Genomic DNA, 19,592 nt, shown 5'->3' with positions numbered 1-19,592 from the left:
CCAAAACTGAAATAAGTGTTCTCTCCTATCCCCACCTTTCTATTAAAAATCACTGAACCGATGATCCAAGCTTTGGAGCTGTTCCCAATGACGAGGTTTCTGTTTAAATGACAACTCTTATACCGAAGAGAAGACATATCAGAATGTTTCCACATTCTCTGCTATGACTGGCTCATTTCTGTATCGACTATATAATGGTTATCTTATCTAATAAATGTACCCTCGGTTACACAAACTCCCAGCCATGTAATAAGTATTCATTATTCAGGAGTCCCACAGGTCCCAGAAGGAAAGGGTATATTATGGGGCCTGGAGAAAGAGCAGCAGACTACAGAGCAGACTATCTTAAAGGATTTTTAGTCACAGCCTGTGCAGACGGATAGACAGGGAGAGTTCACGTGGAAAGGAGGGTTCCAGATTTGGCCATGAAGCTGCTGGTACCCTTTGGGTAACTCTGCTCTGAGAATCACCAACTCTTACTCCAGGTGTTAAAAATGACATGAGGATCAGAAATCGCTTTGAAAGCTGCTTTATTCCAGGATGTAGCTCAGTCAGTCACTGACTGTTATTTTGCTCTTGGGTTTCAGGGCTCCTCCTGCAGCTTGTTAAGCTGAATAAGTTAATGATGTGTGAAAGGAGATGGCCTCAGAGCAGGATCCCCTGGGCCTCTCGGGGATGAGCGTTGCACCTCGGAGCTAGGGCAGATCAGTTAGTTCCAGGCTTTTGAGGAAAAGAATAACACAGATTTGTGATATTTTCTGGTGACAGATGGCTATGTGTCAAGGTGTGGATGATCTGTGATGCTGCTGTTCCTCCTGTATCAAACACTGTGTGCTGCTTTCAGATCTCAGCCCGGCTTTCTACTCTTAGCCCACTGCAAAACTAGTTCCTATAGATTCCAGTGGGGAGTGAATCATTCAGCTCCACATTAATCTCTGCTGGTTAGTTAGAGGACATGCTTCCGTGAGCTATAGTCTTTGCCCATTAGCCAGAAGACTAGAGCAAGGTCTAAAGAGATAGAAACAATGCACAGACAGTGACAAACGGGTGCCTCAGATTCAGGCCTATCTGTGCCAGTGGTATATCTGGCAGGAGCAGTCCCCCATTGCATTGGAATAATTGAAAACACGGAGCCGGCGCAACTTATGATACTTCACTTGTTGACTACAGCAAACAAGGCAGAGAACTGCTGAGAGTTTTCCAATGCAAGCATTCATATTTGAAGTCATGATTAAATGGCACAGGACTACAGGGAGAGACCCTGAGGCAGTTACTAATGAAAATATCTCATCAAAACTAACTCAAAGAGCTATATGAGAGTGACCAGATTGTTCTGTGTCATAAGTCAGGCTCATTCAGACCTGGTTTTATCCATTGTATGTATGGGACTACAAGCCACGTGGCCTAGGTTTGATCCATGGATCTTGCCCCTGTCACATGATGGGGCAAGATCGGGTCAGCACCATTTTTCAAAATGGCACCGACCGGGCCCAGGGTGAGAGGGCACCCTGGGCCATCAGCTGACTATTGAAGACATCTTTTGAGGGTACTGGCAATTTAGTCATTCACATCTGAATGTTCTTTGTCTACGTCAATCTGGGCTACTGCAGCCTTAAAGACAACCTCTCTACTGGGATAGTTTAATTTCCCTGTTTTGCAAGTATATTTGGAAAATATATTCCTCCGAACCATGCCCTTCTCAGGGACTGTCAGCTTTCCCCCATGGTCTAGTTAAAAACTACTCTATCTCCTTTTTAAATGTTAGTACCAGCAGCCTGGTTCCACTCTGGTTAAGGTGGAGCCTATCCCATCGGAATACGCTCCCCCTTCCCCAGAATGTTCCCCAGTTCCTAATAAATCTAAAACCATCTTCTCTGCACCATCGTCTCATCCATGCATTGAGACTCTGGAGCTCAGCCTGCTTCTAGGGTCCTGGGCATGAAACGGGGAACATTTCTGAGAATATAACCTGGAGATTCTGGATTTTAGTTTCCTACCTAAGAGCCTATATTTAGCCTCCAGAACCTCCCTCTTGCATTTTCCTATGCCATTGGTACCCAAAATGTAGCACAACTGTCAGCTCCTCCACTCTCTAAAATCTTATCTAGATGGTGCATGAAGTCTGTCCCTTTGCAAATTACCAAGCATTCCTGAAGCACACCAGCACCCCAACTATCTATATTCCTAATGATTGAATCACCCACTACAAAATCCATCCTAACCCTTTCCTACCTGGGCACACAGCCCCGGAAGTACAGGCAGGTCCTAGCTACAGGATCAATTCCTGCCGTACCAAGGAGATGGTCTCCTGCCAAGTAACAAGGCTCCTCCAAAGCAGCACAAGGGTTGCTTGACTGGAGTTGGGACCCCTCTACTATCTCCATGAAGGTCTCCTCTATATATCTCTCTGACTACCTTAGCTCCTCCAGGTCTGTCAATGCTCCAGAGACTGGACTCACACAAACAACCTTGCACCAACAGGTAGATAATAATATATGTGGCACTTGGTGCAAAAGACTGGAAAAGTCCCTAACTCGCTGCCAGACTTCTGTCTGCATCTTAATTTTGCTAAAGTTTTAAAAGCTGGTTAAGGAGTAGGTATGTCTGTTAATGTAAAGGTTTTAAAATGTGACTACTTTTAAAAAATTATTTATTTAGTGTCTTAGTAAATCTAAGCTTTTTATATTGATAACTAGGTGACATGTTAGTTTGTGAATGAGCAGCAACAACACTAAAATTAGTCTACAGCTAAAGTGGGGAGGGAATCTATATAACAAAAAAGGCGACTGGGGTGGATGGGAATCAATATTTGCCCAGGAACCAGTACTCTCTTCTTTTCAGATGAAGTAAGGGAGCTTTGGAAATTCACAATTCTAATACTTACAGATGCTAACCTATACTAGCTCACAAAACTAATCCAAAATCTATTATCCCTAAACACACACAATTCTTTACACTTGCAAACAAGTATTAACTTTTACTAGCTCACAAAATTAATCCAACGTCTATTATCACTATACACACATACTTTTTTAACACTTGCAAACAATACTAGCCTTAAAAACTAATATACAATATACACATCCAGTAATAGTTTAAACCATTTAGAAACCTTTTTTCAAGATTTAAATGTTCTTTCCCAGCAAATCCAACTTACCACCAGCAGATGAACGTTCTGCAATTAGCACTCCCTTTGCTCTTGACCACCAGGTATGGGAAGACATGCAATCCCCCTTTGCATAGGTGCTCCATCATCATGCTGAGACATTTTGTGAAACAAGTGGGGCAAACACTAGGCTAAAAGGCAGATTATGATACTGGAGACGGCAATCCTCTATTACAAATCTGAGATATTTTCTATGACCTGGAAATAATTTTATATAGGCATAAGCATCCTTCGGATCCATCTGTACTTCTGAAATTGTAAACATATCACACGGTGCATACAGTCTTCTGTCTCTTGTAGCTTCCAGAACACGACTGTCCAATGCAGTAAAACTTGGCTCACAGGGGACAATAATGTCACTGTTTCATTTAGTGTGGGAAATGGAACCTTACTGATCCATTGTCTCTCTCATACTCCTCTGCCTTGCACCCCAAATAATAATAAATGTTCATACCTTTGAGCCAAAACCTTCTGCCGCTTGCTTTCTGGCCAGAAGTGTGCATACAGCATGGCAGTGCCAAAGCATAACATGATCACCTCCATCTGATGCTCTGTCTGCAAGACAAGAAACCAGGGGAAAAAAATAAGCAGGACATCAGCAGTGGCAGAGGAGAGTGAGGAGGGCCTCTTATCATCTGGAGCCCTGCTCCCTTTCCTGGGTTTTCCAGCCACCTGCCACCCCCTTCCCAGAACCCCATAAGTTCTTTATAAAAGTAGGAGACCGAGGCCCGTTGACCTCGTCCCACCCGGACTACTTCCCTCACCTTTTTAGTTGCTGTAGAATCGTGGAAGGAGTGTGTCCCTGATCGAAGAAAGTGTCTGACTTGATTATAGGCAAACACATCTCCCTCTGGAAGAGAGTACCTTTGTTGCAAAACCGAAAAGGGGAACACATCTCCTATCTGTTCATCGTAAAGCTCATAAATGTATGTTAACCCTGACGTCTTCCATCTCTGAAACACCCGGCTAGTTTTCCCTGGTATAAATAGGGGGTGTCCCGTGATAGTAAGTAAGGGCATAAGGGGACTTGAGACGTGACCCAGCTTACAGAAAAACTGCCATGCCTTCCGACACACCTGCCATAAGCCTTGTGTTTTGATGGGGTTAGATATCATATGCGCCGGGAGTTGTAACAAAGGATTTAACGATAAGACCCCATACCATTCTAAAAGATATGCATATGGAGTGGTGGAGGCTAGCCCGAAAAGCCAATCCTTGACGTACCACATACTACACGCTAAATTATACCATATCAAATTAGGACACCCCAAACCTCCCCCATCCCTGGGCCTCATAAGCATCGCCAAAGGTATACGGGATTTTCGTCCCTTCCATAAGAAGGAGCGCAATGTTCGTTGGAACTGAGAGTAGTCTCGCGAAGTTATCCATAAGGGGGCTAATTGGAGGATATAAAGCCACTTCGGGAGCAAAACCATCTTAAATAGCTGTACGCGACCCATCAATGACAAAGGAAGGGTGGTCCATCTGTTCATAGTGTCCTGTGATTTTTTTAACAGAGGTGGAATGTTCGCCTTGTAAAACTGCCTTACATCTTGGGGAATATATAGGCCCAAGTATTTTAACTTATCCTTCGCCCATATAAGAGGGAAATCGGCCTGCCAGTACGCGCGTGTCGACCCCGTTATCGCTAAAGCCTCAGACTTAGTATAATTGATCCGCAAACCCGCAAATTGGCCATACTGCTCTAAAAGAGCCAACACATTCGGTAGGGACGTGCGGGGTTGCGTTAAGTAGACTAGCAGATCGTCCGCAAAAGCGGCAATTTTAAAAATGTGCTGTGGACCTCCAAAACCTTTCACCCCCCTACACCCATCAATTTTTCGCAACAGCGGATCCAAACATAAAATATACAGTAATGGGGACAGAGGACAACCCTGTCGAACCCCGCGCTGGATGTCCACCACCTCTGAAATGCCATTATTTACAAGGACTCGTGACGTGGGGTTTTGATATAATAAGAACATATAGGTTAGAAAATCACCTCGAATACCGAATCTTTGTAAAGCGGAAAAAAGATAGGGCCAGGCCACCCGATCGAAAGCCTTTTCCGAATCGAATCCAATCACAAGGGCTGGGATATCCTGCTCTTGACACATGGTCATGGCCGTGAGTAATTTGATAATATTCGCGTTGGGTTTACGCCCCCTGACAAAACCTGTCTGATGATGGGAAATGAGACTGGGAAGGAGAACTTTAAGTCTCTCCGCTAGGACTTTCGCCAAGATCTTTAAATCACAATTGAGTAAAGAGATTGGTCGGTAAGAAGCGGGGCTGAGCGGGTCCTTCTCAGGCTTGGGCAAAACTATAATATGCGCTTCGTTGAATTGTGCAGGGAAAAGCTGTAGCCGAAGGCCTTCCCTAAAGTATTCCGTCAGGGGCGAGCTAATGAAGGACTCCAGGATTTTGTAAAAATCGTAGGAAAAGCCATCTGGGCCTGGCGACTTTCCGGGGGTGGCAGCTGCGATAACTTGGGCAATTTCGAATTCCTGAATTGGGCGATTCAAAAATGTAAGTTGGGACCCCGAGAGCGTAGGGATAGCCACATCAGAGAAGAAGTGATCTTCCACGGCCCCTTCCCCTCCAGGCTCCGCTGTATACAGCGAGCTATAGAATTGACGGAAAATTTCCCGTATGTCTTGGTCCTTGTTGGTAAGGTGACCCGTGGGAGTACGTAAATTTGCAACCGCCGCTTTACGTCGTCGGATTTTTATTAAGTTGGCCAGCAACCTACTAGGCTTGTTGCCATATTTAAAGAAACTCTGCTGCCCTTTCCAGAGATACGACTGCGCCCTGAGATCCAGGAGTGTGTTTAAACGACCTAGAATACTATAGAACTCCTTCCGATTAGCGTCGGAGTTATGGCTTTTCAGTGCCGTCTTTGCACGCTGTAGTGGGCCCTCAAGGTCTACAATAGACTGATTTATTCTTTTGTTTCGGGCATGTACGTAGGCTATTATATCTCCCCGGAGGACCGCTTTCGCTGTCTCCCAGTATAGCTGCGGTGTGTCAGCGTGGTTTGTTATTTTGTGCATAATCTTTCCATTTGTGTTTTAAAAACTCCCGGAAGTGGGAGTCCGCTTTGAGGAAAGAAGGGAAGCGCCACAAACGGGATTGAGGAATAGAAGTTGGTGCCTGTAGGCGGATAGAAACCGGGGCATGATCTGAAACAGCTAATACCTCGATCTCTGCAGTTTGTATAGCAGACAGCTCATCCCTAGGAGCGAGAATGTAATCGATCCTGGAGAGTGTATTGTGAGAACGTGATATGTGCGTATAGTCCCGCTCCAGGGGATGGAGTGTTCTCCACACATCTAGGAGAGCTAAGTGATGGCACAAAAAGGCTACACCTTGTTTGGGGCTGTTGCCCCCACCCCCCACCCCTTTGTTCTGCGGGTCACTTTTGTCCAGTGCTACATCATGTACACAATTGAAATCTCCTAAGACATACAGGGTTCCCTGTGTGTTTGTTTGCAATAGGTTACACAGATTTACATAAAAGTTATGGTTATAATCATTCGGGGCATATACATTGCAGATGGTCACAGGTCTGCCATTCCAAGTTCCCAAGATGATAATGTATCGACCCTCCGGATCTGAAATGGACCGGGAGACCTGCAGATTTGCTGTTTTATTAATCAATATGGCAACCCCCCTTTTTCTATGCACCGCCGCCGCATATAAGCAATCCCCTACCCAATCTCTTTGCAGCTTTTGGCTTTCCTGTGCTGTTAAGTGTGTTTCCTGAATGCCAGCTACATCAGCCTTCAATCTCTTAAGATATGCCAGGACTTTTTTCCGCTTCACTGGTGTTCCCAATCCATTCACATTCCATGATATTAATTTAGACATTCCCCTGAGCTGTATAAAAAATGCTTTTATGTCTCCCGATGCCATCTAACGCAGAGGGTGGCCCCCAGCCTAGCCACCCCTCCGCTCGCCTCCCAGTATGCCACCCCCGATCCCTAGGCCAAAGAAACTTTCCCCATTTTCCCTCCCCCCCTCCCCCCCTCCCCTTCCCCCCCCTCCCCATCCCATCCCCACCTTAACCCCAGAACAACTAGAAACTTTAACACCTCCAAAAGGATTCGGAGGCATGGAGATCTCTTAAATGTGTCCAGGTGCCCCACTCCACCAAGTGGGGGTGCAAGTCCAAAACCAGATCCTCTGGCAAGGATAAACCAATACCAACGCAGAGGGTCCAAAGAAACCCAGGGCCTTCTCCTAGCCACGTTAAATGTCCACGGTTCTCGGATGTGTCATATCAGATCCGTCCCAAACGAGCCCAAACAGCTCTTCTAGCGGATATGCCCAACTGGCCCTTCTCTCTCGCATATGCCCCCGACTTTATTTATGCCTGGGGAGTGTACTTAACCTGCTGACAGTTTGCAAGAGTTACCAGGTGAGCTCCGTATCCTTCCCCATGAAGTTTGAGTCAGCCCGGCAAGAGGGTCTCCTGCAGGGACGATACAGGGAATCCCACGCGAAGAGTAAAAAGAAACTGCACCCTTGCGTAAAGATATGTTTTTGAACCCCTGCTGTATATTGCTGTTTTTAGTTTTGTAAAAGAAAACTATGTTTTGTATGTCCCATTTGGCCCCGGTCCAAAAAGAAAGAGAGAGAAGAACCCCGGGTGGGGGTGAGCCCTGCTCTGTTTCCTGGCCAGTATGGCGATCCCCCATATTTCTTGGTCACCTGGAGAACCCTCCTCCGGGGAGTACCGTTCCTCCTTTTGGAGCCGTTCCTGCTCAAATTCAGTAAACAAATCTGTCTGTCCGTGAACCGGGGGGGGGGGGGGGGTCCAAAGCCGTCAAAAATTTCTTTCTCCTTCCAGTTCCACGCGTTGAACTAATTTCATGGTTGTAAGTGTGTAGGGCTGGTTCGCCATCCTCCCCTCCCCAACATCGCCTTCGCCACGCTGTTTTCCCCCCCCCGGGCCCCGGGTTGTCGCCCTGGTGAAAGTCTCTTCCGCGGCCTATAACTCTCGATCAAAAGGTGGCTAACGTGCCCCCTATCAATTCCGTAACTTGAAAGTAAGAACACATGCACAGGGTACCTGTTGCGATCCCCACTGCTGCAGTCCAGCCGGAGTCTGGCTTAATTTTTGCATTTCAACGCCGGCAAGGTACGCCGTGCCCAGAGCCACCGTCCTTTTCCCCTGCTGCTCTATCCTGAACTCCCCGAGCTAGTATTCAACTCGGCGAGAAATGCCTGTGCGGCTGATGGCGTCTCGAAAACTCGTGCCCGGTCCTCGTGCCAGACGCGAAGGCGCGCAGGAAAAAGCAGGGTGAATTTTACTCCGCGACTGTGCAGTGTCGAGCAAACGGCTGAAAAAGCGCGGCGGGCTTCAGAGACCGCGGCCGAAAAGTCTTGGAAGATGCGGATCTCATTGCCTTGGTAGGTTAAATCCCGCTTACCTCTTGAGGCCCTCCACAGTTCCGCTTTGTGGGCAGAATTTAGGATTTTCGCGATTACCAGCCGCGGGCGAGTGTAGTGGTCTCTCTTCCCACCAAGCCTGTGGGCCCTTTCAACTACCAATTTGCCTTGTAGGTGCGGCAGCGTGAGGGACGTGGGGAGCCATTCTTCCAGGAGCGCACATAACGATCTCTCCTCGATACTCTCCGGAAAACCCAGGAAACGTAAATTATCCCTCCGCGCCCGATTCTCAAGCTCATCGATTTTATCTTCTAAGAGTTTTAGCTGCTTATTTGTGGCGGCCATCTTTTGCTCCGTCTGTAAGGCCTCATCTTCCACACTTGATATCCGATTCTCAGCTTGCTCTATACGGGGGGTCAGCTCCTTAAGAGATTCTTGGACTTCCCCTAACTGCGCCGTAATATGATCAAGCTTTTCATCAAGTGCCTCTCGGATCGCCGCTTTAATGTCCATAATGGTGAGCGCCCCGGACGTGGGGGAGGGGGGCTCACCATCCCTGACAGCCGCCATTTTTGGAGCTGGAGCCTTAGGTTTCTCTCTGTCGCGTTTTCCCCCTTTGGTTGTCATCGGTGGTGTGGTTCGGTTCATATAATTAATGATGGACATTCGCCCTCTGCGTCCTTAGTTTGGTGGTGTCTCTAGCTCTGCTATCCCGCCAGGATGAAGCGCGATTGGTGGAGTGGGCCCTGGAGCAGGTGAGGAAAACGTCCTCCCAGCTCACCACATCATGTGATCTCTTGTTTTGCTTTTTTATGAGAGAGTACAAGTCTGATATATGTTTGTGAGTCTATGGTTTAACTGTAGCAAGACGAAAGTTTTGGAATTCTGTACCTGAGAAATGATGCTTGGTACCAGAGAGAAAGAGATTTAATCACAAGCTAAAAACATGGCTATTCAAAAATGCTTATAAGCTAAATTAAAAAGCATCAGAATGCAGAGAACCACATTATCAAGAAGGACAAGAGATATTAACTGAGATATTAGGATTACATTAATTAGACAGTACATTATATTGAGATTCTTATAGTCTCTATCACGTGTAAACTGTTATCGCCTATGTCTCAGAACATCCAATTTGATTTATGTTAATCCTTGTCTATGAATACTACCCCCTTAAACAGTAACCACTTGTTGGTTTATACTATGAATGTTAATTTTGTAAACCGTTACGATCTTTATTTGGAACGACACGACAGTATATAAAATGTCCAAATAAATATATAAATAAAGTATTATTTCTATTGATTTCACTGTTCTTGTAGTTTGTATTGAATACATTGAGTTTATATTTAATTGTTCTGTATTTTATGTATTGATTTTTATACTTTACTGTAAACCGCTTTGATTTTATATGGGAAAGATGGTATTAGAAAGAAATAAAAGTAAGCTAAATTAAACTAGACACTACTATAGCAGGCCTAAATCTGTCCAGCTGTTGCTCAGCAACCCTCCCTTATGACCCAATAAATTAAAAAAGTGTCTCCTGTGACTAATTTCCTCCCATCTCTCTTCCTTCCCTAAGTACAAGTCTCCTTTACCTCCTGAAATTTAAACAAAGCTGGAGTAGCAATCCCACCTCCCAATCTAAAAAATATTCTGGCAAGGGAGAAGACATGATGGTGTCAAGTCATGATGATGATTCCAACAACACCCTTTGGCCTTGGAGCCCCTCCCCTTCCCACTGCCTCTTCTTAAAAACTTCCTGTGTCCTTGCCCTGGAATAGGAAAAGAGTAAGAATTGCTAAGGACAGGGTCAGATCAATACAATGAAAAATTATACTTTTTAAAAATTACAACCTTATTTCAGTAATGTGGAGAACGTTAGAATGAACACCTCTCTAGTCTCTAAAGAAGCAGGATGGAGTCCTTCCAAGGCGGTTTGGTTCCTTGTTTAGGACCGAGAAGATGCTCCTGATAGGGCTCAAGTATGCTCATAGTTAAGATTAAAGTGGTCACCTTGAGACAGTGCAACATGTCCTGCAGGGTCATCTCCTGTCCATCTGCCTTGATGCCCTGAACCTCAAATCGGTCCCAGGGGGTCCACTCCTTCTGCTGATACTGTAAGAAGAGAAAAAGGTAGAGCGGGCAGGACAGTCAGTAACAGACAATGTTTAACATGGTAGGAAGGCAATCAATCAGTGACATGGCGGAGAGGACAAGACACTCAGTAAAAGATAATCAGGTTCTTGGGCAAACTGGATTGAGACTTTCATTCCAATTGCCTAATGCCTCTGTCATAAAACCCAACAGCACTCCCCAAGGGTGGTGGCATGGGGAGGTACAGTGACGGATTTAAGATTTGGCCACTCTTGAATATTGCTGGTGCTGTCATCTCCCCTCCTCCTTCCCTCTCAATCTCAGGCAACAGACTGCAGAAGGCCTAAGGTACAGCCCCGCAGTTTTCTACAGAAGCTGAAGAGTAGATTCTCTGGCAAAAAATTAGAAAATTCTGAAGTACATTAACAAGCATTTCCATTCTGTGTACAATTCTGGTCGCCGCATCTCAAAAAAAATATAGTTGCGATGGAGAAGGTACAGAGAAGGGCGACCAAAATGATAAAGGGGATGGAACAGCTCCCCTATGAGGAAAGGCTGAAGAGGTTAGGGTTGTTCAGCCTGGAGAAGAGACGGCTGAGGGGGGATATGATAGAGGTCTTTAAGATCATGAGAGGCATTGAATGAGTAGATGTGAATCGATTATCTACACTTTCGAATAATAGAAGAACTAGGGGGCATTCCATGAAGTTAGCAAGTAGCACTTTTAAGACTAATCGGAGACAATTCTTTTTCACTCAACTCACAATAAAGCTCTGGAATTTGTTGCCAGAGGATGTGGTTAGTGCAGTTAGTGTAGCTGGGTTCAAAAAAGGTTTGGATAAGTTCTTGAAGGAGAAGACCATTAACTGCTATTAATCAAGTTTACTTAGGGAATAGCCACTACTATTAATTGCATCAGTAGCATGGGATCTTCTTAGTGTTTGGGTAATTGCCAGGTTCTTGTGGCCTGGTTTGGTCTCTGTTGGAAACAAGATGCTGGGCTTGATGGACCCTTGGTCTGACCCAGCATGGCAATTTCTTATGTTCATCTTTTATTTTACATTATAAAAATTAAGTAGTTTTCCAGCCTTGTTTGTGCCTTATAATTTACTTTTTTTTTATTCAGTGAGGAAGAGAGACCTCAAGTATCGTGGGAGAAGATCTCAGGGATGGGGAGAGTAGGAGGAGAGGATCAGGGATGGGGAGAGAAAGGGAGGAGAACCAGGAAAGGAGTGCAGAAAAGGTAAGACGACTGGGAACGGGAGCAAGAGTTTGACAAGGAAAGAGGACTAGGGATGCGGAAGGAGACAGGAACAGGGATGGGAGGATGGGAGAGGAGGAAGTGGAGAGGAGGGGGATGATCAGTTAACTGGGATGGGAGGAGGAAGGTTCTGGGATTTAGGAAGGAAAGGATGGACTAGCAGGGGTTAGGGGGTGAGTTCCAGCATCTGGGAGGAGGGGAGAGATAGCAAGGAAGCGAGGTTTCAGGATCTGGAAAATAGAATCTGAGATCAAGCAAGAGAGGATCTGAATTGGATTGGGGGGTGGGGGAGGAGGAAGCGGTAGGACCATGCTCTGGTTCTGATCCCCCTTGCATACCTTCTTTAACCTTCCACCCAATCTGGCATACACAAGCACTCCCCCCCCCCCCCCCCCCCGTATTCCTCTCTTACAAATGGACACATGATGACCAGCCAGTCCACTCTCATTCCCCAGCCTTTCTCCTAACCTCTCAGTGATTCCCCAGCTCAGCTCTTCCTAACCTGCACAGAATGATCTACCATTGCTCTGTGTGCTCCAGGCTCACCTCTGGCCCCCCCCCCCCCCACCCACTCTTTCCTGAGTGACAGGAGGGGAGGGTGTGGATTTAGGAACATCATTTACGTATTTATTTATTTTCACAATTTATAACCCGCATTTTCCATGGTTCTGAGCAAGTAACAAAAGTATAACGAACATTCAAAACAAATGTACAAATATTAACAAAAATTTAACAAAAGACTGAACAAAACAAATTAACCACAAATAAAAATTAAAACAAATAAAATTTATACTACAAGGAAGAAAAAACAAATTAAAAATGATCCAAATAGGATCTCCAAACACCTATGGGACCAGGATGGGCTGGGTGTCCGAGAAAGAAGATGAACGAAGGTAGGATTCTTGCAGTAAAGTTGGGGACTCCTCCACTAGGATTCCCGACAACCACTGGGAGAGTTTGCGCATTAACTATCACCATGGGCTCTACCCAGAGATATGATTTAAGGACACCCACCTATAGAGGAAAATTACTAATGTACCATCAATCATTTGTAAATTTACACTTCTTGGCAATGGACTTTAATGATTTCAAATCAGTAAACTATTATTTTAACACCCAGACCCAGTCCTGTCTGAGTTATTACAGCCTCTCACCTCATGGGAAGCACCAATACACACCCTGGGAGCATCATGACATCATCTGGACCAAAAGCGAGAGCTTACCCCAATAAAAAGAATCCCCTCAGGGATTGAGAGTAAAGTGTAGGATGGAATTGCTAGCCACAGTAGCCCCTGAAGATATAAATTAGTTGTGTGCCTTGAAGGGAGTTACTACTTCCAAAAAGGGGTTATATATGATTTTTTCCTGGCAATGATGTTAGGCTTAACAATCTATAGTATCCCAGCTCATCTCTGGAGCCCTATTTAAAGACTGGGGTTATATTGGGCACCCTCCCATCTCCAGGAACACCAGACAATTTTAATGATAGGTTACAAGTTACTAGTAATAGGTCTACAATTTTATTTTTTAGTTCTTTCAGAACTCTGGGGTGCATACCATCTGGTCCAGGTGATTTGCCTCTCTTTAGTTTGTCTCAATTTGTCCTCTTACATTTTCCAGGTTTACTGTGATTTGTTTCAGTCCCTCTTAATCATCACTATTAAAATATTTCCAGTATCTCCCCAACATCTTCAGTAAACCGAAGCAAAAAATTCATTTAATCTTTCCACTATGGTCTGGTCTTTCCTTTAATCCCTTGATCAGTTAGAATAGCTGTATTTAAAAAAGGATTGGATAAGTTATTGGAGAAGTCCATTACCTGCTATTAATTAAGTTGACTTAGATAATAACCACTGCTATTACTAGCAACGGTAACATGGAATAGACTTAGTTTTTGGGTACTTGCCAGGTTCTTATGGCCTGGATTGGCCACTGTTGGAAACAGGATGCTGGGCTTGATGGACCCTTGGTCTGACCCAGTATGGCATGTTCTTATGTTCTTATCTAATGGTCTAACCGACTCCCTCAAAGGCTTCCTGCTTCAGATGTATTTGAAAAAGCTTTTATTATTTTTTCCCTCTACAGCAACCTTCTTTCCAAATTATCTTTTTGGCTGCCTTATCATTGTTTTGCATCCAAGTGCCAGTATTTATGCTTTTTCCTATTTTCTTCATTTGGATCCTCTTTCCATTTTTTTGAAAGAAGTTCGTTTGGCTATAATAGCCTCTTTCACTTTACCTTTAAACCATGCCAACAATTGTTTGGCTTTCCTTCTGATTTTTTTTTTTTTTAAATGCATGTAATACATCTGGTCAGGTCTTCCAGGATAGTATTGTTAAAGAATGTCCATGCCTGATGTAAATGCTTAAGCTTTGCAGCTCTTAGTTTTTGTTTTTTTTTTTCTATTTTCCTAATTTTAGCATAGTCTCCCATTTGAAAGTTAAATGCTAGAGCACTAGTTTTCCTTAATGTCCTCTCTTCAGTTAAGTCAAAATTGATCACGTTATTGTCACTATTGCCAAGTGTCCCCACTACTTATACCTTTTGCACCAAATCTTGTGTTCCACTAAGGATTAGTTCTAAAGTAGCCCCCGCCCCCCAATTGGTTCCCGAACCAGCTGCTCCTTGAAGCAGTCTTATTTCATCTAAAAACTTTACCTCCCTGGAATGTCCTGATGTGATATTTACCCTGTCAATACTGGAGTAATTGAAATCTCCCATTATTACTGTGTTGCCAAATTTGTTAGCTTCCCTAATTTCTGTTAGCATTTCATCTGTCTGTTCATTCTGGCCAGGCTTGGATGTAGGCATAGACAACATAAGCAACTGTCTTTGGTGCCAAGTTTTGCTAGGCGCTGAAGCACTGATGCTGCTACTGCTATGCCTCTATCTAGGCCTGCCTCCCAGCTGCTTACCTAAAGCGGTGGTGTCCCGATCTTGAGGTAACGGTGCCAGCAACTTAAAAAAAAAATTAAATTCAGCAAGGGATCTGCAGCTGCTCACCGCACACACTCAAGACCTTGTGGCATCCCTGCCCCCTCCCCCCTTCATGGGTTTCCTGTTACTATGGAAACTTATGCAAGGGGCAGGGCCTTAAGCGTGAAATGGGTGACTGCAGGCCCTTGCACTGATTTTTTTTTTTAAGTTGCTGCCATGTGATCAGGATGCTGTTGCACTCAGTAAGCAGCTGGGAATGGACCCGCCCCCCCCTTATTTTAGGGGTGGGGAGACCCGCTGCCACCACCCCCACACATTGCACTGCCTCCACATCTATACTCTTCCCCATCACACATGGAATTTCCAGTCAAACAGATTCCACAGTGCACTTAGGGGTAGATTTCATAAATTTGCGTGATCACGTACTTTTGTTCACGCACCAGGCGCGAACAAAAGTACGCTGGATTTTATAAGATACGCGCGTATCTTATAAAATCCGGGATCGGCGCACGCAAGGGGGTGCACATTTGTGCAACCTGCAGCGCCGAGCCCAGCGCACGCTGCCTGTTTCCTCCGAGGCCGCTCCAATTTCAGAGCGGCCTCGGAGGGAACTTTCCTTCGCCCTCTCCCCACCTTCCTCTACCTAACCCACCCCCCTGGCCCTATCTAACCCCCCCCCCCCTTACCTTTGTTGCATGATTTACGCCTGCTAAAAGCAGACGTAAATCTGTGCGCGCCATCACCCGACCCGGGGGCTGGTCCGGAGGCCTCGACCACGCCCCCGGGCCCACCCCTGAAACACCGCATCACGCCCCCGAAACGCCGCGTCATTTCAGGAACGCCCCCGACACACCCCCTCCCCGCCCCTTTTACGAAGCCCCAGGACTTACGCGAGTCCCGGAGCTCTGCGCGCGCCGGCGGCCTATGCAAAATAGGCGTGCGAGGGCCCTGCGCGCGTAAATCTGGCCAGATTTACGCGCTCAGGGCATTTAAAATCTTCCCCTTCGTCTCCTGCAAGATCTTTATCCTGTTTTATTCTATGCCATCTTAACATATAACGCCACCCCTCCTCCTCCCTACCAATTTGATCCACCTTATCATGGTGATAAAATGTGTACCCTGTTATTGCACTGTCCCATTGGTTATCCTCTTTCTACCAAGTCTCTGACATGCCAATTATGTCTACCTCTTCATTCACTGCTGCACCTGGAGATACGGAGATGGAACGTTGTGCTTGCTGAACAGGTGCACTGGGAGAGTTGACATGGCCCTCCTCAGCTACCATCTTACTTGTATAGGTCATGTGAGTTTTCAAAGGGCTGCTCCTTGGTTATAGGAAACAATGGGAATAAGGAGCTTCTGGCACAGATCCCAGGGCTGGCTCTCCAAGCTGACCTCCTCGTGGAAACAAAGGAAGCAGGAAATGTAAAAATAAGCATTTGGGGAAGGGAACGATGCTGTAGATATACAGTTTATACTCGGGCCATCTGTACTATTTTAGCTCCAGATGTGTAAACACAATTTGTGCTTATATAAAGAGCTTTTTATCAGCCCCTTTTCTGTAGGGATTCTGTGAGATGGGCCTCTCAAGGGTAACTCCATCTGCCTCCAGGGATAAATTCCACATCCTACACTCAGATTCTCCACACAAATATCTGGAATTTTGAGAAGCAGTTGTACATTTTTGGTTATAAAATGGGTCATTTATTTTAGCTCTGTCCAAAAAATGCCACACAGTTTAGTACATCATTAAGGCCAGAAATCATGATGGGTGCGGCTGGGAGTGGGGAGTCTCCCTCCCTCAAGAAATCATCATAAAGTGTGGGGGAGGGACAGAACATACCCCCTTCCCTCCTAGGAACCAGAGTGGGGGCCCCCGTCTAGCTTTCCCCTTGCGGTCCTATGTCTTGTCTCCACTCACCTCCGAGTCTCATTTTCTTCCTGGTCTGGTTGTACTGCAGCGATAATTTAAACTAAACTGAGAGCGGGGTTCTTGCGCCAGCTCAAATGCACTCACAGGCCCTGCCGCGCTCCTTCTCCAATTACAGCAGGTGCTTCCTGTTACCAGGGAAACTGTGCTTGAGGTGGAGTACGGCAGGGCCTGTGAGCGTGCACAAACCGGTGCAAGCACCCTGCGCTCAATTTAGTCAAAAGTATCGCTGCACGGCAACCAAACTGGGGAAAAATGAAAGGGCAGCTTTTCACTGCGCCAGTTAACACTCAGGTGATGGCACCTATCAGAATTTGTCGCCGGAGGCAGTTGCCTCCTTTGCTGATGCCTAAATCTGGGCCTGCCAATAACATAAGGCTAGAATAAAATCCGCACAAGCCAGATGCTCAATGACTGCAAATATTCCAGGATAAGAGTTACACTGAGGCACTTTAAAAAGAACCCATCCCCTATCATTTTACATTCACAATGAGACCTGCCAGGGTGTATGTGGTACTTGGATATCAGCACCTCCCCAAGGGAGAAAAATCCATTGCAAACATATATCTCACGGAGTCTTCTCCTCAACCTTTAATCTACTGGAGTAACAGAGGCTGTTTCACCTCTAATGAATATCTCTTCCATTATATGATTGCTAGTATTGATTTGATTTGTATCAAGAAAGTCGGTATATAAAAGCCTTAATAAAATAAAATAAATATAAAGAAATTAATTTATAATCCACACAGGGCAGCAATAAACACCTGGGTTCTTTCTCCATGTGCAAATGATCAGAGATGTTACTCCAGTGCTATAGACACAGAGGACACTTCTCTTGATATAATGCTTTTCTCAGGGGCAGAGATAAATGTTCTTTAACAGGAGTTCACGATATACTGAGGGAGAGTTAGGACCCAGCGCACTGCTTGCCGTCGCCACTCTGAGTGCAAGCTTCCTCTGAGCACAGAGCTGTGTTTTTACTCTCCAGCCTCCTTATCTCTCCGGCAAACTCTGAACAGCTGCCGTGTCCCAACATGTCCCAGGAATGTCATAACAGTGTGAGGGGCAGACAGCATAAAGGGACTGGGACAGTAGGGCAGGAGGAGGACTCAGTAATGCAAGGAAATATGCGCCCACACCACCTTCTCCTGTCCCTGCCGGGTCACTTATGTTACTGTACATTAGTTACATGCAGCGAGTATGGCAGGACCAAGTACGCTGCTGACTCACAGAACTGCACCCAGGTATCATTCTTCCACATTCATGGAAATGCACCATCCCCGACTTATTCCCGCAGAGCAGCACCCATTCACTGGCAACTTTCTATGTGGAAACTCAGATTTGTAAACTTGTTGAGGCAGGGACTCTATAGGTCAGATTTAAGGACTGGGCAAACAAAGCGACATAAAAGTGACAACACTGCGATTATTTGAATTGTGTTTTTACAACAGAGATCCCACAGTTTCTACCAGTCCTAAGAAAAAAAAAGAGTTGTAAAAAGAAAATCCTTCAAAAATGATGCAAATCGCTTCCCTTGTACTGTTTTTAAACTGCAGGAGGCATAAATTTGGTGTTAGGCAATAGTTTGTGCAATCAAGTCTGCCTAAGCCAAATATGTGAAAATAATGCTGTGGGACTACTTCTGCTCTGATTCTAAATCTGGCTCTTCTTCCCCATGGAATTATCCATACAGAAATAACGCAAAATGTCAGGAAAAATCAAGGCTGCCACAAAAATCACAAGAGAAAGTAGAGCCGCAGGAAAAGAGATGACAACCTTTAGATGCTTATCTCTGGTAGGCCCTGTGTCTCCTCAGGGACCTCTTTCCATTCCTTTATCGCTGGGTTGGCTGTCGGTGAGGTACTGGGGCTCTGGTATTAATGTACGGGGCTGAAGGAAGCGCTAGAATTCAGGAGGTGTGGCTCAAATAGTGCCAGTCAGGATTATGCCTCCAGGACCAGTGCAGATGGCAAGGCAATGGGGCTAGGGTTTAATGGGACTTGGATTAGGGGGAGAAGAGTGAGAGAAAGAGGGACCCTCCAGCCCTTGCTTATGGACTTACCTGCACAGGGGGGGGGGGGGGGGGTTATTTCTATAAAGATGCAGAGTCGAAAACAAGACGACCAAATCAACGACAGATTAAGAGAGTTTCACCAAGCGTTATTGACTGCAGACAGACAAGAGCTTCACTTTAAAACCACCATCACAATTTTGGATTTGGCCCCTACATGGCGGTCAGAAAGAGGGGGGTCTAGGAATGGATGGAGACAGGGAATCAAGTGATGAGATCTGCGCAGGGGTCCGCAGCTGGCAAAACTCCTGAGCAGGATAAATCTTCAGAAGAAACTCAGTCGGAAGATCCAGAAATATCTGGGATTGGTAATGCAAGGGGGCCCTAAAACTGCCCTTACTAGAGTTCATCAATGGTCTCAGCAGAGCCTGCATGTAGTGTGTGATGTCAGAGTAGAAAAGGTTTGGCACCCATAGGCAGGGTGGGGAGGGGGCCCTCCTCCAGGAAAGTAATGATAGGTGCAGCTGGGAGAGGTGAGGTGTGGGGAAAGGAGAGGGCATATCCCCTTCCCTCCTAAGAATCAGAGTGTGGAACCCTATCCAGCTTTCCTTCTCCTTTGCTGTCCTGTGTTATGTCTCCACTCAGAAAGCATTGACAAAGTCCTTCATGAGAGGCTTCTAAGAAAACTAAAAAGTCATAGGATAGGAGGCGATGTCCTTTTGTGCATTACAAACTGGTTAAAAGACAGGAAACAGAGAGTAGGATTAAATGGTCAATTTTCTCTGTGGAAAAGAGT

The 19,592-nt window shown here is 45.6% G+C and overlaps 1 protein-coding gene across 1 annotated transcript in view; it reads right to left on the bottom strand.

Moving 5' to 3' along the window:
- Nucleotides 1-19,592, bottom strand: part of UBA7 (ubiquitin like modifier activating enzyme 7) — a 426,723-nt gene that overhangs the window by 35,879 nt on the left and 371,252 nt on the right. The window contains exons 23-24 of the mRNA XM_029599673.1: nucleotides 10,577-10,678; nucleotides 3,621-3,721 (exon numbers count right to left, since the gene is read on the bottom strand). Coding sequence (XP_029455533.1) covers nucleotides 3,621-3,721; nucleotides 10,577-10,678 — 203 coding nt within the window. The remainder of the gene's footprint in view (nucleotides 1-3,620; nucleotides 3,722-10,576; nucleotides 10,679-19,592) is intronic.

This window comes from Rhinatrema bivittatum, chromosome 4, assembly GCF_901001135.1.
Source record: "Rhinatrema bivittatum chromosome 4, aRhiBiv1.1, whole genome shotgun sequence".
Lineage (NCBI taxonomy): Eukaryota > Metazoa > Chordata > Amphibia > Gymnophiona > Rhinatrematidae > Rhinatrema > Rhinatrema bivittatum.
This window is presented reverse-complemented; position numbering and strand designations above follow the sequence as displayed.